The sequence below is a fragment of the Lissotriton vulgaris genome, chromosome 7, assembly GCF_964263255.1.
Source record: "Lissotriton vulgaris chromosome 7, aLisVul1.2, whole genome shotgun sequence".
In the NCBI taxonomy this organism is placed as follows: domain Eukaryota; kingdom Metazoa; phylum Chordata; class Amphibia; order Caudata; family Salamandridae; genus Lissotriton; species Lissotriton vulgaris.
This window is the reverse complement of record NC_141695.1, coordinates 1,484,310,256-1,484,333,126: the sequence shown is the minus strand read 5'-3', so window position 1 is coordinate 1,484,333,126 and position 22,871 is coordinate 1,484,310,256. Positions and strand designations below refer to the sequence as shown.

The following is a 22,871-nucleotide window of genomic DNA, read 5'->3' as shown; positions in this document are numbered from 1 at the left end:
CTTGGAGCCTTTCGCCTGCACGGTTTGCAGGGGCTACACTATCAAGGCCTGAGCAATGCCTCTAGCTGTACTTACCTCTCTCTGTACACAGATGGCATGGTATTGTATCTCAGGGGATGGACATCGATCTCCTGGAGGTGGTAGCAGTATTATCGGACTTCGGGGTTCATTCGGCACTTGGAACAAGTCATGTGTTTATCCCTTGAGGGGAAATGTCCCTGAGCGTGGTCCTATCTCGACGGCCCCAACGTTGAGATGGGAGCGTGATACGTTTTTGTACCTTAGAGCAGCTGTTTATTGCTCCCCAGGAATTTTTGTATGAGGGGAACTTTCGGCTTGTGTTGGCTGGGCTGCATCGCTCCGTCTGCTTCTGGTCTACTTTGCCATGTGACTGTTTCCAAGATGATTATATTACTGCATCTTCTTTATTTGGTTTCAACACTGCCATTGGGAGTTGACTCCCAAACAATTTCAGGAGCTGGATGGTTTGCTGCTGCCGCTTTATTGGGGCGCCTCGCATTGCTTAGTAGCTCTCTGGAAGTTGCATCTGCCCGTTGCCGAGGGGGGCCTAGTTCCAGGTGACTTGGAATTATATTACTTAGCAGTGCAGTTTCAGTCACAGACACACTGGCGGGCCTTTCTGTGGGGTGGGAAAGGCTAAGTGCGACTCACCTTCCAATGAATGCCTATTGGGTTTTCTACTGAAACGGACATCTGCTTCCAGAGAACGGACCTCGAATATCCTGATTAGGACCATGCGTCATGTGTGGCCTCGTGTCTTACGGCAGACTCGGACATCGACCAAGTACACCTGAGAACTTTCTTTTTTAGTAATTTGGCATTGGGGGTCGCCAGGGGGATGGCCAGGTCTCCGTGAGTGGCTGGCGGCAAGGATTGATGTCCCAGATGATTTGTTTGGAGGAGGAGAATAGTGTCTTTTTTCAGATCTTTGGGAGTCCTAGGATATCCCAGTGGATCATTTCATACTTCATGGAGCCCTGACATGCAAGATACGGAAATGGTGGGGTGCTGGCGTTGCGGAACTTCTGGAGTATGACTGCCTGGGTCATCTCTTCCTTATCACGGGTAGAACAAAGGCGCACATAATACTTGATTGGGTTTTAATGAAGGGGGCGTGGCTGGGTCCAATGACCCTCCGGGAAAGTTGGGAGGCAGACCTAGAGATTCCTCTCTCTGATCCCTCTTGGAGGAAAATATTAGAATCAAGTACTAAAGGATCTAGAAATGCACGGATTTTAAACTCATCCAATTATGTTACCTACATTGGGCCTATTTGACTCCCCAACCTGCACATGCTATGTTCGTGGCCTCGGAGTGTTCCTGGTGTGCCGTTGAGGACGTCAATTTTTTTCACATGGTTTGGTCTTGCCAGCTCTCATTGTCCTACTGGAATATGGTCCTCCAGTTATTTCAAGGGCCAAGGATTGGGAATTTCCTCTGAGCCCTTCACTATGCTTGCTAGGCCTCCATTAAAGATCAGCAACTAAGAAGGCTACTGCTAGGTTCTTAGATCTGGCCTTGATTCTTGCCCACAGGCAACTGACTATGAGTTGGAATCTGTCCGGGATCCCCATAACCAATGGTGGTTAGAGTTGACCAAGTGGGCAGACTGCAAAAGGGAGGGAGGAGTATCGGGGGCTCGGAAGGTACCGATGTTAAGTGTATGGGACACCATCTTGTTAGCTTGCCCGTGAACGGTTCAGGGGGCCTAGTGCCTGTGGATGGTTCCCCATGTGGCGGCTCGTACCACCCTCGAATACAGGAGCGCCAAATCCTACTCCGAGTGGCACTCCCTACTGGCCTTCCACTCTCTCTGCTTCGTTCTTGTGATTGATCCCCCTGTTGAGAGTGGGGGATCCTGGGGACTGTGCATGGTGGGTATGTTGGGTGGGTGTGTCTGTCTACTATTTTGTGTACATTTTACTCCTGTGGGCTCCCAGGTCCATTGCTATGGTTGTGCGTTTCTTCTGATGGGCCTTTTCGATGCTTTCATTGCCATTAACTGTACCTCTATTATGTTATCTGACTACTACGGTCTTGTCTCTGAGGTAAGCCTGCCAGTGTTTATGTTCTTATACGCATTGATTTGTTGTGATGTGTTGTGAAAATGTAATAAAAATATATATTTTTTTTTAGAAAAAACAATCTTGATCTGTATTTAGACAATGTTCCACTTCTGCAAGTAATGCTTGAGGAAAAGGGAAAGAATTAAGCATAGTTCTTCTATACGAACTTTGACAATGATTTGAGTATTGCTTCTAATAAATGGTTTCTTCATCGGAATGTTCCATTAGATATCTTTTTTTTTTTTTTTTTAATTTTTAAAAACCTTTATTTCACGAAAGACCACAGCTATTCAGCCTGACATCCCGGAGGCAAGGCAGCATAATAAACAGAGCATAATAGTGCAGTTCAGGTACAGCAGGAAATTACAGGTTTATTTTATATTTTATAACAATGAAGAAACGCCAAGCGACGCTAAGAAGTGGCAATGGGAGGAGAATACAGCAAGGAGTATAAGGCCAGGAGGAGAAAGAGACCAGCATTTCAGAAACACAGGAGAATAAAGGATGGTAGGAGGGGGGAGGAGAAAGACAGGATTACTCAGGTATTGTATACAGTTGGTGTCCTAGGTCACAGTGACAGGTGCTCATCCAGTGAGGCAGGCTCAGGCGGTAGACACACATCACCCCGGTAAGAGTTCCAGGCACCCCACACCCTGTTCCATTTGTTGGGTTTACCCCTGGCAACATAGACAGTTTTCTCCCGGAGCATACACCAGTCCATGTTGGCCTTCCACTGCACCACCAAGGGTGCCGTATTGGCCCCCCACTTTTGAGCGATGTCTCTCTTGGCCACCATATTGCCTAGGGTCACCCACTGAGTTTGGGCTGTGTTGTGATCCGTCGGCTCCCAGATATTAAGGAGGCACCTACGGGCTTCCGCCACAATCCCCACGCCCGACACTTCACTCATAACCCTGTGAATCCTCCTCCAGTAGGACGCTATGGCCGGACATTCCCAGAGGATGTGCAAGAAGGTGGCGAGGGCACCACAGCCTCGACGACATAGGCCGTCGGGCGAGTAGCCCATATGTATTAAGCGGGGGCCAGTAACGTACACCCTGTGCAGGATTTTAAATTGGACCAAGCGAAGCCGGGATGAGATGGCAACCTCCTTAGGGGAAGACACTGCACTCTGCCAGTCGTCCTCATCGATCTCCAGGCCGTCCGCCACCCACTGGTCTCGTAGCCCAAGGAGAAGGTCAGTGCGAACATTAATTAATTTTTTATAGGACAGCGAGATTGCACTATCCGGCATATGGCCATCCAACACTCTGTCCTCCAGCGGTGAGCTTTCCGGGATGTCTTCCCCAGGGGTCATAGCAGAGAGCAAGGCGTGCCTCAGCTGCGCATATCGAAAGAACTCCGAGTCACCCAGCTGGTACTCAGTCTGTAGCTGGGGGAAGGTCTTAATAGTCCCCTTGGAAATCACATCCTCCACCCTGGTGATGCCAATAAGTTCCCATTTGTCAAAGCCCTTGGTGTGCCATAGCCTGCCCAACATATCGGATTCATAGAGGGGAGTGAAACCGGTCAGTCTGCCCTGCCATCCCTGCACCCTGGTGATCGAACGCCAAATGGAGACTGCCGTCTTAGTGGGACCGGACATACGCCGATCCAGAGATCTGGAATAAAGGGCGCGGTAATAATTACCTCCACTCATGAGCCACCTGTCCATAGCGTAACCGGGGCTATTTACCGGCCCATAAAACCCGTGATTGAGTGCCGCAAGCTGGGAGGCCCAATAGTATCTGCGTACATCCGGCAGTGCTATGCCCCCGTCATACCACGGGAGCGTAAGCTTCGTAATCGCCACCCGAGGTCGGCCATCCCAGAGCAGGGCCCGCTGAAGACTCTCAACTTCTCGGAAGTATCGGGCCGGTACCGGGTCTTGGGTGTTTTGTAGGACATACAGGAATCTGGGTAAGGACATCATTTTAAACAGGGCCGCTCGGCCAAGCAGGGAGAGCGGGAGCTTACGCCAACCCTCCACGTCGCGTCGAAGGCGTTGCAGTGGAGGGAGCAAGTTCTGGTCGTATCGAACCTTCGGGTTCCCAGAGATGTAGATCCCCAGGTACTTGAAGCCCTGTGTGGCCACCTGGATGTTGCAGCCTCTAGGGAGGCGCGGCGTGTCCCCTTTCAACACGTACAGGGAGGACTTGGCCCAATTGATAATCAGGCCAGAGTATCTCCCAAAGTGTTCAAGCACGTCGCAGGCGACGATGAGTGACTGGTATGGGGACGTCAGGTATAGAAGGATGTCGTCCGCATAGAGGGAGATACGGTCCTCAAAGTCCGGTGCCCAGGTGATACCATGGAGGTCGGGGTGGCAGCGCAGAGTGGCCGCCAAGGGCTCGAGAGCCAGGGCGAATAGTAGAGGCGACCGGGGACAGCCCTGTCTGGTACCCCTGTGGAGGACAAAGGTCGTCGACAGGCGACCATTCACAGATACATTAGCCATTGGGCTGGCATATAGGAGCTTCACCCAGCTGAGGAAGACCGGGCCAAAACCGAACTTAGCTAACACCGCCCAGAGATAATTCCACTCAATAGCGTCAAACGCCATGGTGGCATCTAGAGACGCCAGCACGGCTGGCTCCGTGAGAGTATGCGCCCTAGCCAGGGCGCCGTGAAGTCGTCTCAGATTGAGGGCAGTGTTACGGTGCGGAATAAAGCCCGACTGGTCCGGATGCACCAGGTCGCCAATAATCCCAACCAGTCGGTTAGCCAGCAATTTGGCGAGGACCTTTGGTTCGGTGTTCAGTAGGGAAATAGGCCGATATGAACGACACACGTCCCTTGGTTTACCGTCCTTGTGAATGACCACGATAGTGGCCACCCTCTGATCGAGTGGGAGAACGCCGGCGTCCCTCGCCTCTAGGAACATAGCACGAAGATGCGGGGAGACCACATCAGGCCGTATCTTATAGAGCTCAGCCGGAATTCCATTGGGACCCGGTGCCTTGCCAGATCTCAAGGAGCGGATCGCAAGGGCAATCTCATCAGAAGTGATGTCCCTGTCCAAATCATCGCGGTCCTCCTCTGGAAGACAGGGAAGATCCACGGTCGAGAGAAGTTCTGCCGCGTCGGCCTCTGTGCAGTCAGAGGAGGAGGTGTAAACACCCCTGAAATAGTCGGCAAACGACTCGGCGATGGCGGAGGGGTCGGTGACAGGGTTGCCATCCGCGCCCATGATCTCAGGTATTACCCGACTGGCCAGCTCCCTCCTGTCCAACCAGGCCAACAGTTTGCCAGCCTTGTCTCCCACGTCATAAATGCGGCCCTGCTGTTCCCTAGCCAGGGTCTGGGCGGCATTCGTAGCGAGATCGCGGTACTCCAGTTGCTTTAGAGAAAGCGCATGGAGGAGGTCTGGGTTAGGGTCAGGGTCCAGTTGGGCGTCGAGGTTCAAGATCTCCTCCTCGATACAGAGGAGATCGGCGTCTCTGCTCCGACGGGCCTCCGCTATCAAAGCAAATGCCTCGCCCCTCAGGACGGTCTTGAAAGCCTCCCACAGAGTCGCGGCCGACCCGACCGAACCCTCGTTCTCGGAGAAGTATCGGTCTATCGCCTTGGCTAGTAGAACACGGGTCTTTGGGTTACGAAAGTACCAGGGGTTGACCGTTGCCGGTCGCACCGACAAAGCAATATCGAAATCAAAGGAGACCAGGAGCGGTGAGTGGTCAGAAACTCCACGCGCCAGAAAACGAGCCTCAGACACGGCCGTAGCGTGAGCTGCCAAGGTAAGGATATAGTCTATTCGGGACAAGCTACCATGGGCGCTGGACAGGAAGGAGTAATGACGCAGCGTAGGGTGTAAGAGTCTCCAGCTATCAACAAGGCCCATTGAGTCTATAAATGAGGGCAGCCACAGTTGTGATTGGCGAAGATCTCTAGATGGTTGTCGGTCCAGAGTGCCAGAACAGACAGAATTGAAGTCACCCCCAACAATAAGTAAGCCATCAGGCAGAGCTAAAATGGCGCCACCAAGGTCCTGGAACGTGCTAGTCTGTAGACCAGGCGGGACGTAAACTGAAAGTAGGATGAGGGTCCTCCCCTCCCACCGCCCAGCCACCGCTGCGTAACGTCCTCTGTCATCTATCGTAGTGACGTCAATCTCCAGCGGCAGGGAAGCCCGGACAAGAACGCCCGCCCCCCGAGAGCCTGAAGTGAACCCCGAGTGTGCCACCATCTTGTACCCTTTGCGACTGAGCGCTTTGCATGAGTTCCCAATCAAATGAGTTTCCTGCAGAAAAACCACATCAGGCATGTGACGCTTGAGCATTTGAAGCACAATTCCCCGTTTGATTCGGTCACCCAACCCGTTGACATTCCAACTGATAACTCTTAATTTCTTACCCCCCATCATCGTGGCACCCTCCCCCACCCGGCCCGAGAGACCCTTGCAGAATCGAAAGTACAACAATATACATCACCCATTGCCGAAAGAAAGAAAACAAAAACACTCTAAGAGACATTCAAACTTGTCCCAAAACACCCCCCACCCTGCACCCCTGCAGCAGACTAAAAAGCCCCCCCAACCAGCAGTGTGCCTGTCGCCCCATTAACTAGTCTACAGAAAGCCCCAAGAGGAGTAAGGATTCCCCGCGGACACCCCCCCGCCGCCCTCCATGAAACGACAGGATCTCAAATTGCTATTACACTGAATAAAGGAGACGAGTGTCACATATAGCAGGACCACCAACCGCCAGTATCCACTTGATAGAGCCACTCCTCACAAATCTGCGCCACCAGCCGCGCCCCCTTCGCTGTTCTCCCGGTCGTCGCTTCGCTGTGGTAGGGTGTCGAGCCATTCGCTAACATTGTCCGGAAAGTCAAAAAACATTGCACGGCTGTCGTGCTCGACCCGCAACTTGGCCGGGAACATCATCGAGTACTTGAGTCCCATGTCCCTCAGTCGCCGTTTCACTCCCCCGTAGCTCTGGCGCTGTCTCTGCACCGCTCTGGTAAAGTCAGGGTAGAAATTCACCTCTGAGTTCTGGTACTGTAGCGGACCATGCCTCCTGGACGCCTGCAGAATTGCGTCCCGGTCCCTGAAGTTGAGGAACCTAGCAATGATGGGTCGAGGTGCCGCGCCAGTCTTTGGCGGGCCACCTGGCACCCGGTGCGCTCGCTCCACCGAGAAGAATTTGCTCAACCCGGGGGGAGTAAGATGGTTCTGAATCAGGTCCTCAACGAACAGGTCCGCAGATGCATCCTCCGACCCTTCCGGAACGCCAATGATGCGGACATTCTGTCGCCTGCCACGACCATCATATTCATCCAGTCTCCTGAAGACTTGGTCAGAGGCGAGTCGTAGGGTCCGGACCTCGGTTTGCAGGTCCGAGACGTCGGTGGTGAGGCTCGAGGCTTTCAAGTCCAGTGATTTCACCCGATCGTTGGTTTTACCCAGATCGGCTCTGATGAGAGTGAGATCCACCGCCAGTGTGTCCACCTTGTGGGTCATAACCTCATGCTGTTTCTGCATTTCTGCTCGGATGCCCGAGATGGCCCCCATAACATCACTGAGGGTGGGCTCGGATCCATCCGGCGAGCCCGATGTGGAGGTGTCCTTAGCAGAGGCTCCCGGTGCCGGCGATATGCGGAGTTGAGCATATCGATCAATCCTGTTCTGTTGCACTTGGGACTTGCCTCGACCTCCTTTGTTCACCGTCTTGTCCGGGTCGCCCTTGCCCGCCATGTTGGGTCCGATGAGACCGTGGGGCCACCACACACAGCTCCGAGCCCAAGGTGCACCGTGCCGAGGTTGTAGAGCAGTGGTGCAGCAAAGTCCAGTGATAGATGGCACAGTGGTATAAGAAACTCCGCAAGTGGGGATCACCACCCAGCACTACGCATCCCAAGCCAGCGGAGTGGCGGAGACCGAGGAGACAATGGCGCTTCCTTGGCAAGGGGCAGCACACGACGTAGCTCAGCGTAGGAACCTCCGATTCGAACGCGGGAGGCAGTTCCCGCATCAGTGACCCGTCAGCAGTTAGAATCCACCTACGTGGATCAGGATTTCAGGCAGGATTATTGCGGAGGGCCGGAGGGTCTGCGGAGCTCCGAGCTTACGCGGCTATCTTGCTTGCCCGCGAAGCTCCTCCCCCGTTCCATTAGATATCAAATTACTGACCGACTCTATAAGTGATGGACATATTCCGGTAAATACCACAAATTTAAGATTACAGCATTTTGAGATGATCCATGACTTGTTCAGAGCTTCTTGAGGGTACGATACATTGGGCTGTTGTTCTCAATGCTTATGTCCTTGTTGTTAACTCCTGGATGCAGACATGTACATATCTTTGCAACTTGTCTTCTCTTGGAGCAATTTTGGGCTGGAATTTTTATGGGCTTTATGATTACCGTGAGGATGGAACTAGTTCCCTTGGTTTAGCGCATTACTTTTTTCGCAATTGATCATGCTTTCCCTAACATTAAGGGTATATTCTTTCTTATGATCATGGTAGGAAATTTTTTAATAGCAAAGGGATAGCTTAATCGAGATCCCCTACTCATTCATTTATGGTGGGGTGCATTATTGGATTTGTTGAGGAATGCAACCTACTACAATGGAAAGGGGTATACGAGGAAACAACTTGGAATAAATTGGGAACCTGGTTTAATCTGGATTAATAGGTAAACTCAGTCAGAGTCCACCCACAGGGATACATGTTGGCCCCCACACAGCTCTGGTATGCCCACAATGCGTAGATTAGAACATCGTGTATAGTTCTCGAGCTCTTCAATCTTATTCACCATATGCCCATTTTGCTTTTCAAGTTTGAGCATGACTTGCTGCACTAAATTGGGCTTATTCTCCAGATCTGAAATCCTTGCTTCTGCCTTTTTCAATCTCTCTAAGAGGTGTGTCATGCTTTCCTCAATCTTAGAAAGTGTGTCATGAACAACAGCAATCTCTTGTGTCTTAGACATCTTGAATTTTCTTAACTCCAGCAATATGTATTGAGAATACTTTTGACAGAGTCCTGATAGATGTCCTCCTAATAAGAGTCCACCCCTTGGCCCATTCTCGGAATTTGAACTTGAATAGTTCTGTTCTATGACAGCATTCTGGAGCTCCAGAATTTTCCTGGTAACTGGTGGCACAGGCATCTGATCGACGGGAGCCAAGTACTCAGTTGCTGGTGCCAAAGGGATTATTCTGGGGATGTTGGGTGTGTTTATCGCAGGGTTTCTGTCTGATCCATCAATGCACCTAGCGTGCCCTAGGTTTGGTTAGTAAATAGCAGACACTCCTTAGGCTTTGTTTGATTTGGTACATCTTCAACTATATTCCCTACTTGCATGCTTTTCTTAAGGTTGGTTTGCATGGGATGTCGCCAATTTGGCCTGAATTGCAAGTCTTTTTCCTTTCTGGGAAGAAATGGGCAAGGCACCAGTGGAGCTGAGGTGACACTTGCCCTGAAATGTTGCTTTCTCATTCTTGTTGAAAGTATGAAAACACTTCACTGTATCACCTCTTCTTGCTTTTACCTTTTGCTTTATACTTTTTTTTTGTGCCCCACAACTCAGACCTTTATAAAAAAAACAATCCACAGAACACACCAGATTGGGGTCGGCTGCAAATATTGTCCTCCCAAAGCCGTATGAAGAGCTACGCTGTCTTTTCACTCTACTATTGTTCAAGATTATGCAAGATCATGTTTTCTCCAGGCCTGGCTTTTCCAAAAGAACACTTATTGCAGCACTTCCCAGCACACCAAACCCACTGGTGTGTGGGCTAACCAGGCCTGACTCCTCGCAGCCAGCTGCACTCACCTCTACACGTGAAATTGGGATTGATCTCAAGTGGTCACAACGAGCAGATTTGCCTGCTTATCTGAAAGCTTGTTAAACTGTCCTCCGCAAATCCTGAGTGCCCTGAAAGGGGATTCGTTGAAGCCGCTCCGGCTACTACCACTCGTGTCCTTCCTTGGCGTGCAAGAGCTGCTGCCTGCTGTCTGCTGCGTCGATGACCCAGATCCAGGCTCCTTCCGCAGCCGGGGCGGGGTGGCAACAGAGTGCACTAGCAGCAGAGCATGCAGGCTGTGCCTGCCACCTCCGATTTTTCAGGCAACCTCACTATTACAAGGGGTCGAGTTCCGGCTCAATGTTCATCTAGCTTCAAATATCCACCCACCATTTTCGGAAATTTTGCTGACAATCGAATTAAAGAGCGTTTTCTCACTGAGGCAATCAAGAAGAGAAGCTTCTCAACCCCGGGAATATACCAGTTTCAAATTTTTTCTGATATGTTAGTGGTTGCAGCCCGTCACCGGAAGGAATTTATATGGACTGCAGGGCTATTCAGGACTCAAGGTGTCTAGGCATTCCTTGTGCAGCAGTCTAAATTTAAAGCTCTCATGAAGGGACAGTTTCATCTGTTTACCAATCTGGAAGAGGCTCAGGAACTTTTGTCAACAATTTCTAACTAATGCCCAGATGTATATTCTATTGTGTGGATTGTAGCATTTCCCATTGGGTGAAAGAAGGAAAAAAAAACGAGACGCAGAAGAAATGCCATATCACAGTAGAGTAATAACTTAGGGGGTTAATCTGTATATATGTAGGTTGGGCGGGCGAGGCCCCCACCCCCCCCTTTTTTTAAGGGGTTATGAGTACAGTTGGGTGTAGCACCATTGGGGGTTGAGGGGTAATGTGGGAAATTCCCCCTTGTTAGGCTTTCAGGGATTTGGGATCACTGGGTTATTAAAGGATGGGTTTCAGGATTGAGTCATCACTGGGGCATTTGAGGGTGGGGTTCAGGGTAGGTGGGAGCACTTTTGATCAAAATTAGCAGACTAGAAACATGTTGAAATGTAATTAATTGGAGAGAAGTGACAAGTGAGTGCACAACTACAATTATGTTACTTAATTATCTAGAACTTGAAGGTGGTATCTTGTAATGCTAATGGAATTTCATTACAAGACCAGACGCTACCATTATGCATTATTCCTTTAATGCCACTCCACACAGCACTTGAAAGAACATCATAAAACAAAAGCAATCTAGAATAGAACATCCCCAAAGTATGAGTAGTTCATGCACTGAATAATCTTCCTCTTTTAAATGTAGCTCCTCACAGATATTGGTTAGTCCTAATGCAATATTTTTTCAAGAGACTCATTTAAAGAGCATTAATCAAAATTCTATACTCCAAAGAACTAATACCTAGCATTTTTTGCTTCCTCTGGCTCACAAAGAGGGGAGTTGCGATCTATTTGAGCAACAGGATTGACTGGGATATAAAGGAAGTTACCAGGGATCCTGAAGGTCGTTGGCTCTGGGGGAAAGTTTTGGCCCAACGCGTCCCAGTAATATGTTTCATTATTATGGTCCACTTAGCAATGAAATCTATTCACTAATGCAGATACACAATATCGCTATAGGAGCAGAAGAGGACGTCATTGTTGGGGGTGATTTCAACAATATTCAAGACCTTACCCTAGACACATCCAATCCAGCAAAAAAAAAAACTCAAAACCAAACAAAGAAAATCTTTACTATTATTAAACATTATTATATTTTTTTGTGTTCAAATCTTTTTTATTAAGGAATGCAGGGGATGACAATACAATAAGGAAAAAATACAAAATGACAATCACAGGCCAGCATAGTTAACAAATAACCTGAATGACCAGTATGGTGCTAACATAGCAAACAAGTTTTAGATCGAATTGTCCGTAAAGAAGGCAATGCAGATGATTCACAATCGCCAAATGATAAAAGTGAAATGATGAGCCCGAAATGAGGAGACATTAGAACGAAAAAAGAAAAGCAGGGGGGGGGGGAGAAATAGAAAAACAGAGTGGACGGTAGTAGCTAGCATATAATCACATGAGGCAATCTGACAGTGACACTGGTATAAGGTAATGGTGTTTATTTGTACAATACTGTTAGAACAAAACCAGGGTATGTGGTGTAAGACTTTATTCAGGACCTATGGCGGGTCATAGCCAAATTCAAGTGGATCGAGTGAGTTCCAGAGTTTATTATGCAACTTGCTCCATGGGGAAGAATGAAGTGTAGTATTGTCTTCCCCCCTTAAAGAGGCCAACCACTCCTGCCAAATTTTAAATGACACTTCCGAAGCGCTCTTCCATTTGCTTAAAACAACCTTGCACGCAAGTGTAAGCATGAGATCCATCAGGTGTCCATCATTATCATTTATTAACTTCGGGTCCACGGCCCCCAACATAACATAGGCGAATTCTCTGACAGGGCGATAATTGAAGGTTCTTTGAATAAAGTAATAAATCTTGTCCCAAAAGGTTTGGAGCAGTAAAAGAGCATGTGTGCTAAGTCGCCCACCTGGGACTTACAATTCCAACATAAGGAACTATCAAGGAGCTGAAGTGAGAAGAGTTTCTCTGGTGTCCAATATGTCCTATTGATTAACATTAGTTTTGTTTGGGAGAGTTTTTTTATCATTTATTAACTTCGGGTCCACGGCCCCCAACATAACATAGGCGATATAAAACATTACTTTTAACCAATAGATCCTTGGCAGGAAGATCATCCTGGGCTAGCGCAATATACTTGCTACCTACAGCACTTTAAAACAGCATCACAGTTTGACTTTTTTCTATTATCTCAGGCAGTGAAGTGGGGGGAGGTTCTGATATCTGAGCAAACGTGTTTTCGTCACATTCAGCAATTTCTATTTCTATAGAGCTGGATGCTCCCATCAAGGAAAGGCCCAGATGGCAGTTTGATAGGTGTTTGGTAACTAAGGGCCAGATGTAGGAGCCCAAATACCAGTCGGTATTTGGGTATTATAATGTAGGGGGCTCGAAAATTACAGAATCTGTATATTTACCGATTCTGTAAATTTACTGATTCAGTAAAATACCGAATCGGTAAATATACTGATTCTGTAATTCAATATGTAGGTGGCAGAGTTTACAGTGCCACAGGCCCTTAGAAATTCGGTATTTACCACCCAATACTATTGGGTGGTAAAATACGAATTTCTGTGTACATGCACAGTGCCCCTTAGGGCATGTATGTGTGCCACATGGCACACAAGCCAGAAACAGGGGTGCAACAGGGTGTCAAAGTGACACCCTGTCCCCCTTGGAAATTCGGTATTTTTACCGATTCGGTAATTACCGAATCGGTATTTGCTATTGAATCCTATGGGCTTCAAGGCCCATAGGAATCAATGGCAAATACTGATTTGGTAATTACCGAATCGGTAATTACCGAATCTTACCGATTCAGTATTTTTACCGATTTTTTGTCCTACATAGCAATTACCGATTAGTAAATACAGAATCGGTAAAATTCGGTATTTACCATTCGGTAATTTGCTATTACCTAAATCTAGCTCCAACCGGGGCAGGAGGGCAGACATGAAAACTTTTTTAAGGGAGTTTTCTCTTGTCAATCGTAACACGGCAGAAGGCTTTACAGTTTGGGAGGCCTTTAAAGCCACGGCGCAGTGCATAATATATTGTATACAGCTAGCCAAAATAAGCAGCTGGCTTCAGGATTAAAAGAATTGCAGCTGGCAGTGACTAATGCTACAGGGGCTTGTGTTAGGGCAGGGGGCCTTTAGAGCACTAAAAAAACAGCTGGAAAGGACCAAGCTAAATCTTAGGGATTTCTTTGTACTTGAGGAAATAAATAATTCAAGGTTGTTCCAGCAAAAAATGTAGCAAGGGAATCAACAGCTCGGAAAAGTTATGGCCTGTCCTACCCGCATTAAATACGCTAAACAAGTAATTAGGCAGATTGAGAACCCTGATAGTCATTCATTAATTTCCAAGGACAATGCTGTTGCTCAGGTATTTCTGCAGCATTATAGCAGAATATGTATTGAATCCAGGGACATTGACCCCATTGATATTAGCCTGGAAGAAACAGGCTAGTCCTCGCTGTGCTACAGAGAGAGAAAGCCCCTGGTTTAGATAAAATCCCTGGGGATCTTTACCGCTCTGAAGTACACCTATGGAGTGTCATTCTTAATCGCTGTTTTAATGCCATTTCTAGTGGTGCATAGGTCCTTGATTCTAGGCTGGGGTAGAGGTGTTCCCTATCTATACTACTATTATAAAGAGAGAACACGCACCTTTGAGCCAGGTAAACTCGGGAACCACAGCGCCAATCCACACACCCGATACATTGTAGAAATTGTCAGGGTATGCAGATGGACATAGGCTATAAAATTTTTTTTTAAAACATACATTTAAAAATATAACTTAAAAAAAAAAGTAGTGCCCTGGAAGTAGTGCCGGCCGCGACGCTGCTCTGGCCGCGACATAGCGCTGGCCGCGACATGCGTGATGAGGACGTGTGTGATGACGAGGAGGAGAGACATGGAGCTGCGGTGAAGTGAGGAGCGCGGGCGCGTCATGGCGAAGAGGAGCGGCGGTAAAGTGAAGATCACGGGAAGGAGCGGCAGCTCAGGTAAAGTAAATGCTCATTGAAATCGAGGCAGGAGGCGGGCGGCGGGTGGCGGGCGGGAGCGGGTGTGCACAGAGGGACAAGCGGGAGGAGTGGGGGCGGGAGGGAGTCGGGATGGGAGGGGGTCGGGCGGGAGCGGGTGTACTGCCCCCAGCCCCTTTCTGCCCCAGGCAACGCTGGGGCGGGCTGCTAGTGTATACAGAAAGGGAGACTAAAACGATCCCGCTAATTGCTGGCCGATTAGCCCGATAAATATCTCACATAAATTGTTTTGCAGGCACCTGTTGGGAAGATTACATTCTTGGATTAAGGAAAATTAGATCCTCTCGCCCCTTCAGGCTAGAATGGTATACTAGAGTCCCTATATGATTGTAATGGGGACCCTTCTAAGATAGCTAGTAGCCCAGTTGTGCCTTTAATGTTTGACACACTTCTTGTCACTCGGACAACCATGGGGTTTCAAAATTTATTGAACTGGAAGTGGCAGGCAATGATCTTGGAGTTGACCTCAATGTCAATAAGACAAAATGTATGGCGTTTAATCCTCATAAATCTGTTAAGGGTAAAGTTAAGTTGGGAAACTCTATGCGAGAACAAGTATATGATTTTGTCTATGTAGGGGTCAGATTTACTATAGCATGGCCCTCTCAAATTTCCAATTCCCAGCTCACCCTTTAGCATGTCAGTTCTGCCATGTCCACAAAACTGAAAACATGTACATATAGGACAGTTACCCCCGTTATCGACATTTATTGGGCAAAGGGGGTAAGTGCTGCTTTATATGGCGCGGAGATACGGGGCTAGCAGAATGTAGGACCCATAGAGAAAACAAAAAATATCTACATGAGATCTATACTGGGCTTACCATGCAGTGCGTGCCTAACCCCTATTTGGCTGGACCTCAGTCTTATAGCACACATTGCAGCGTTTGGACCTCTAGCCTATTGGTCATGTGTCTGGCATAATAATGCACCACTCCCTATTAGAGAATCATTTTCAGAATTAACAGCACTGGACAGTAAAGGGAGTATTCCCTGGTTAAAAGATGTTAAAACGTGGCTACATAACCTTGGCATGAGTGAGCTATGGACTTACCCCAACTGCAGGGGATTTAACTGGTAGGTTTTTGGATTTTAAAGACAGCTTGTATTGTGAGGAGTTCCTGAACCAGATTGCATCCCCGCAATCGAAATCCCTATACTTACAATTCAGGTACAGCATTTTGCCACTTAATCTCTTTCGATGTAGATGGAATGGCCAGAACATCTCACCCCTATGCCTAGTCTATACAGATAGTCCTGATAAGGAAGAACATTTTTGTATTCCTTTTTACCAGATATGCAGCAAATAGGAGATCTTGGTTAGTTCCTATTTGTCACATCTTGTCTGTAAGACAAATGAGGCCCACCTTTAGGATTTTCAAAAGTGACACTACTGCATGGTTGATTTTTGCTTTATCAAGATATCTGTTACATGCATGGAGTTTTAGAAGAGAGGACATGTCAGGGCAGAATATGTAAAAATGGTACCCTTCTGATTGATGCTGCCCCCTAGGGAGTGGTTGGGGCCTTAAAACGAATTAAAATATTGGGGCTCTTCTCATTTTTGGACCAATGTTCAACCTCTGGTGACTCATAAATAACTGTGTATGTGATACAATGTTCTTAGTTTTATTGTGTAAATAATGTGTACTAATTAATCTTGGGCCAGATGTACGACCATTTTTTGCCATCGCAAACGGGAAATTGTCCCGTTTGCGACTACAAAATTGGTCTGCCCCATGTACAAACTCTATTTTGTGAGTTGGCAACTTATTACCAACTCGAAAAATAGGGTTTACGACTCGCTAAAAGGACGGGAATCTTTCCCCTTTGTGAATGGATGCGAAAATATTTTTTAAGAGCAGGAAGTGGTCCCAGGGAACACACGTAATTTCTCACAAAATATGAACTAGAAATGTAAAAATATTTATAGTATTTACATTAACCCCTTCCATGCTGATGACGGCCCCAGCCGTCATGCACTACGGTGCTCGTGTGCTGATGACGGCTGGGGCCGTCATGAACCCGCCCACTCGCGATTCTGCTGCACAGGCACAAATCGCGGCCGCATGGAAGGGGTTAAGACAAGTCACGGGATGCCTTAAGGCCATGTTGTTCTATAATAATCACTGCACCCTGAACAATTCAGTCCCAAATGTCCATTATGCGGTATTGATTCTTTGTTGATGCTGTTTTTATTAAAACCTTTTTTTTTAATTGCATACAAACACAACACAACCAACTTAAAACAAGCATTGGCAGCGCGCAAAAGGGAGGAACAAAGCCCGGGAGTTGTGTGTGTGCACACAGCCAACATGCAAGTATCAATGAACACAACTCTGGATTATTTGGCAAGTGAAATGCTGCCAGAGTCTGAAAACCGCTAATCGAATAGTGTGTGATGCAGCCATTATGAACATGGCACATTAGGTCTCAAGGACTTGGAATCACGGGGAGGGTGAAAAAGTGACGCGCCCACTCGGCCATGAGATGGCGTCAGGAGCAGCAGCTGTGAAAATGAAAGTGAGCGGCCGGTCGCGATCGCGGGGAGAGAATTGAAAGTGATCGCGGGGAGGGTGAAAAAGTGTTGAGGACGTGCGGCCATGAGATGGCGCAAGACGCGGGAGACGCGCTCTGTGGCAGGAGGGGGAGCAGGGTGTGAGCCGGTGAGTGGTGCGCGTGGCAAAGGAAAGCCAGGGCGCTGAAAGCTGGCGGCTGCGAGCGTGAACGCAAGCGCTAGGCCGTGTGGCAGCACTTTTAAAAGTCCTAACTAAATGTCTCGCAGAGCAGCACATGCGCTGGTTCAGGCGAGACCTAAAAATGAAACAGAAACGTTTCATTTTTCTTTTTTAAATGCATCCCGTTTTCCTGTATAGAAAACTGCCTGCTTTTAAAAAGAAAACCCTGCTTTATTTAAAAAGAAGTCACAGACATGCTGGTCCGCTGAGGCCACCTTCCCTGGGATTGCTAGGCATTCGCAATGGGGTCGCAAATTGCACCTGCCTCATGAATATTAATGAGGCATGGAATTTGCGACCCCATTAGGAATCACAAACAGTGTCTGAGACACTGTTGTAAATTACATTTTGCGAGTCGCAAATTGTGAGTCGCAAAATGACGCAATTTGCTACTTTTAAGGGTCGTACGTCTGGCCCCTTGTCTCTTACACTGATTGTTTTTATGCTAAGTTATTAATGTGAGCAAGATTCTACATTTTAAAACCTTTATTGATTTTTATATTGTTATTATAGCAATAGTATGCTTGTTGCGAATACTAATTTCTACTTTTATGTCCGTATTATGAACTGAATAAAGATTATTATTACTACTACTACTAGTAGAATATAAGAGAATACATATCCAGCTACACCTTCTGATATAGAACAATATTTTAGTTCTATTCATTTGCCCCAATTTCCAAGAGCCCATGTGGATGCAGTCTTAGCCAAAATAACAGTCTCTGAAATTGAAGAAGCGCTTCAAAAAATGCCCAACGCAAAGGTTTGTGGGAAGTATGGATTTCCTTCAAAAGTTTACAAGGCTTCTGTAAACCAATTTGCACCCTTTTTAGTAGATCTGTTTAATAGTATAATGGAATATTCAGGCGGTCCCAACCACGTTTAAGGAATCCACCATTGTTAGCTTTTTGAAGAAGGATAAATGCCCAGCTAATGACAGCTTGTATCGTCCAATAAATTTGCTCGATGCAGATGATAAATTGCTGACAAAGGTCTGGGCTGATCAGATTACCCCTGTTGCTCAATTGTTAATTCACAAAGATAAGAGAGGTTTGGAAGCCAATAGAATAATCAATCAATCAATCAATCAAAGACATTTATAGAGCGCACTACTTACCCGGAGGGTCTCAAGGCGCTTGGGGGGGGGGGGGGGGGGTGCTGCTACTGCTCGAACAGCCAGGTCTTGAGCTTCTTCCTGAAGGAGAGGTGGTCTTGGGTCAGGCGCAGGTCGGACGGGAGGGAGTTCCAGGTCTTGGCGGCCAGGTAGGAGAAGGACCTTCCTCCTGTTGTCGCTCTTCGGATGCGGGGGACGGCGGCGAGGGCGTGGTTGGTCGATCGGAGGTGGCATTTGGGAGCGTAGAAGTTGAGGCGGTTGTTGAGGTAGCTCGGGCCTTGGTCCTGCAGGGCTTTGTGTGCGTGGGTGAGGAGACGGAAGGTGATTCTCTTGTTGACGGGGAGCCAGTGTAGGTCTCTTAGATGTCCGGAGATGTGGCTGCGTCGGGGGATGTCGAGGATGAGTCTGGCTGAGGCGTTCTGGATTCGCTGGAGTCTCTTCTGGAGCTTGGCGGTGGTTCCGGCGTAGAGGGCGTTGCCGTAGTCCAGTCGGCTGGTGACGAGGGCCTGGGTGACCGTCTTCCTGGTCTCAGTGGGGATCCACCGGAAGGTCTTCCGTAGCATGCGCAGGATGTTAAAACAGGACGCGGAGACGGCGTTGACTTGTCTGGTCATGGAGAGGGAGGAGTCCAGGATGAAGCCCAGGTTGCGTGCGTGGTCTGTCGGTTTGGGTGCGGTGCCCAGGGCGGGGGGCCACCAGGATTCGTCCCAGGCGGAGGGCGAGGAGCCCAGGATAATGGCATTGAATACTTATTTTTTAATCCATGTGATTGATTATTTTGCGCATACCCAAACTGCGGCAGCAATAATAACGATGGATGCCAAGAAGGCATTTGATGTATTTAACTGGACTTCCTAGTTCTATAGCTTTGGTCAATTTGGGTTCCCCACGCAATTTATAAGGATGATTAAGAATCTATATCAGGGGGATCAAGCCAAAATGATCATTAATTCTTGAGTTACAGGCTCGCTGATAATCAAGTGAGGCACCTGACAGGGTTGCCCCCTATCTCCAATGTTATTTGCTCTTTTTATTGAGCCATTAGTGGTAATAGAGGGAATCCATTCAAACATGGCGGGCATGCCCAAACTAAAGCTATGGGAGGATGATATCATTCTATATATAAAGCCGGTTGAGATTAATATACAAGGGTTGTTCGATCTGATTAAAGAATTTACTAATATAGGGGTTGCAAGATTAATCAAAGTAAAACAGAGATGCTTCTGTTTAAAGCTTCGGTGAAGGATCTTCTTGATTTTTTTAAAGCAGCGGTCTAGTTCACAGAGACCAATTAGTGACGTGGGTATATTTGTGGCAAAAAGTTACGATCAGTTGTTTCAACTAAACTATATGATCATGTTAAGCAAGGTTCAATCATTACTGGAAAGATGGTCAGTTCTCCCATTAACACTGATAGGGAGGGTGTCCCTTATCAAGATTTCCATTTTACCACTATTTCTCTTTAGTATTTACCTATAAAAATGAGTAGCTCTTATTTCCAGTAACTAGACTTCTTGCTCGACGATTTGTATGGAACAGGAAAGCCCCTAAAATGAAGTATTCAATATTGCAACTGGAAAAGACCCAAGGGGTTCTAGTAATCTCTCATTTTCAGACTTACTACCAAGCAGCATTGCTCGATATCATGGTATGATTAATTGATGGCAAAGAGGTGTTAGACGTTTTTTGTTGAGAAAGATGGTCCAAGAATCAGTAATAAGTCTCGCAACCTTTGTTAAAACTGCCAAACTGTCTAAGAAAACTCGTTATAAGTTTATTCAAGAGCATACGCATTACATACTTTTTAGTTCCCGCCAGACTTGGCTGGTTATAGTTATCTTAAGTTTCAAGAGTGTAACCATTTTGAGTTAAATTTATCTAGGGCAACAATATGTTTTTGGAACTCTGAGAGATTTAAGGAGCTGAGCGACTTCGTAGTGAGGGGCAATTATATCAAATGGAATGAGATCTTACTGCGGTACGGGGAACAGTGTAGTTAGTTCTTTCTAAGCTATGGACAGATAATTCATTTTTTTATCTACCAATACACAGTAATCGAGTCAACAACACCATCTGCCCTGGCAGGCTATAGCTTGGAGTAACTAACTTACAGGTATCAGTAACTTATACAGGCTGCTTAGAAAACATCCGGTTTCCTGGAAAAAGTTATTGAAAGAACGCCAAGTAGGCTGCAGGAAAGAGATAAGCAGCTCCTTCCTGAGTTTGGGCATAAATCCCTAGGGCAAACTATAAGAGGTTGTCCTTTTAGTCCTGCTAGATGGCATATTGCACTCCCAAAGTTCTTCATAAATTGTTCACCTCAGTTCTGGATCAGTGCTTCCGCTGTTATCAGGGAGGAAGGGGGGACTGGCTTCATATATTTTATGCATGCCAAAAACTTTCAGTTCTGATGGGGACCTATTTGCAGTTATTAATAAAGTTGTGCCGTCAAGGGTGGAAGTAGAGGCAAGTGTAGTGTTATTTGGGCTATCTAAGGGGACCTGAAAGATACACAAATACGGGCAGGATTTTTATTTTGATTGCATTAACGATAGCTTGTTCATTAACATTACAAAATTGGAGGAGATGGCAGGTTCCAACGCTTCAGGGATGGCAGGTGAAAATGCTAAGGACTAAACAGTTTGAAGAAGCAGATGAGAAAAGAGTTGGGAGTGTTGAGAAGTTTACAGCTTTTTGGCAGCAATTTAAAACCCCTTGAAAAACAATTAGGTCCAGAATATGATTTCTGTGTTTTTTTGACGTTGTTAACAGACTACTGTGGGCCTTTTAAGCACAGAGCACAATCACTTTCTTTTTGTCTTTAATAACTCAATAGGATTGAAAGTTCCTTTTATATGTGTTTATTTGTATTCTGCTCGAACTAAGTATCTTCGTGTTGCATATTGTAATCAAAGGTTTTTATGACTTTTTCCCCCTCATTTTCCTTATTGCCTATTATCGCTCTGATTTAGTCTACAATTTATGATCTTAGTGTGTAAAATTGCAAAGTATGAAGTAGATTGATGTGGCACATGTACTAGCACTTTTCTTTGCTTTGTCAACTAAAATGTAAGCTTTTTATTATAAATCTCTATTTATATTTGGTAAGCACAAGCATAAGTACTTTTTCATGTTTCAATTCAACTAAGTGGGGTGCAATGTCCCTCTCCCCTACCACATCCGTATAAACGTTTTGTGATTGTCCTGCACACCCAAAGCATTTCTGTGCACAGTGTCATGCTAAGGGACAAGTTGGCCATTATATTTGCTGCACACCTTCCAAGTTATTTCTTAGGTGTAGATGATAAACACCCATGCATAACTCCACTAGTTTCTTCTGACCTAACCATTCTTTCATGGCATTTCCCCGCCCCTTCCTTCGTGCCAAGTCTCATTACATCCCTTTTACAAATATTCATGGCACGGATCACCTCTTACTCCCTATTTCTTTAGGGAAAAATCGCCTCCTCATACATACCCGCCGTACGTATTTCACCCCATAAACTTCTTTAAAATGTTTGAGGCGTTATTGATGGCCCCTTTTGTTCAAGGCAGGTCTCAAGTGTCACTCTGCTCTCTTATGGCAGATATCAGTCCTGCCTAATTTCTCCAAGCAATGTCTCTCATTCCCATTCCTTCATGGCAGGTGAACACCAGCTCTATTTTCCGCGATCGTTCTTTCATGACAGTTTCCATCCCTAGCCCCATTCCTTCTGATCAGGTGTACTTGCACGTTGTCCCAATATCTGGCGAGGCTGTACTATGCGGCACCTAACCTCCTTCAGTTTCATTCAGCAGATCCACTCCCTAGTGGGAGCGATTATGCTTAACATCTGGCGTATACAGTGACTCCTCCCTGCTGTTCTCACCTCTTTTCCAGGAGACGAGCGGGGACACCACCTCCACCCTCTCGCAGATGAAGGCAGCCAAATTAGAGCGGAATAATACTGCCCGTATAGTGGCAGCCACCAAAGCCACCAAAGCCACCAGCAACAAGGGAGCCGCCATCTTCACTACACGGAACAGAGCAACGCGCGAGGTCTTTCGGTGCTTGTAGTTCCCCGGAAGCAGCAGCGCCTTGGAGCTCCGCGGGAAAGTCAACATTTAGAACTACGACTCCCTAAACACAAAGCAGCAGCTGCTTCCGCACTCCGAGAGCACCAGTCAGTTAATCCTTATTACGCTGTCACTGTGAATGCTGTCGCTCCCGACGCTGCAGCTGATGTAGCAAATCTTGCTTCTAGGCAACAGAAGTAGCCCGAGTACACACACAATTGTATTTTGGGGGCGCATGTGCATATCTAGCTTAGACGCTCGTCACCCCTCTTAGCAGGTAATGATAGTGAACGAGTCATCAATCCATTGCAAGATTTGGCAATATTGTTTTTTTAAACCCAGATCCGAATAGAGCACTTTTGAGTAAACGTGACCTAGAATTACCTTTGTTACATGGCCCTTCAGTCTTGATATACTTTATCAAAC

At 47.0% G+C, this 22,871-nt stretch overlaps 1 protein-coding gene across 1 annotated transcript in view; it reads right to left on the bottom strand.

The window, feature by feature from the left end:
• The window catches only part of PIGU (phosphatidylinositol glycan anchor biosynthesis class U), a 169,452-nt gene extending 147,030 nt beyond the window's left edge, over nt 1-22,422 (bottom strand). The window contains exon 1 of the mRNA XM_086932287.1: nt 22,259-22,422. Coding sequence (XP_086788413.1) covers nt 22,259-22,397 — 139 coding nt within the window. The 5' untranslated portion in view covers nt 22,398-22,422. The remainder of the gene's footprint in view (nt 1-22,258) is intronic.
• Between the last annotated feature and the right edge of the window lie 449 nt (nt 22,423-22,871).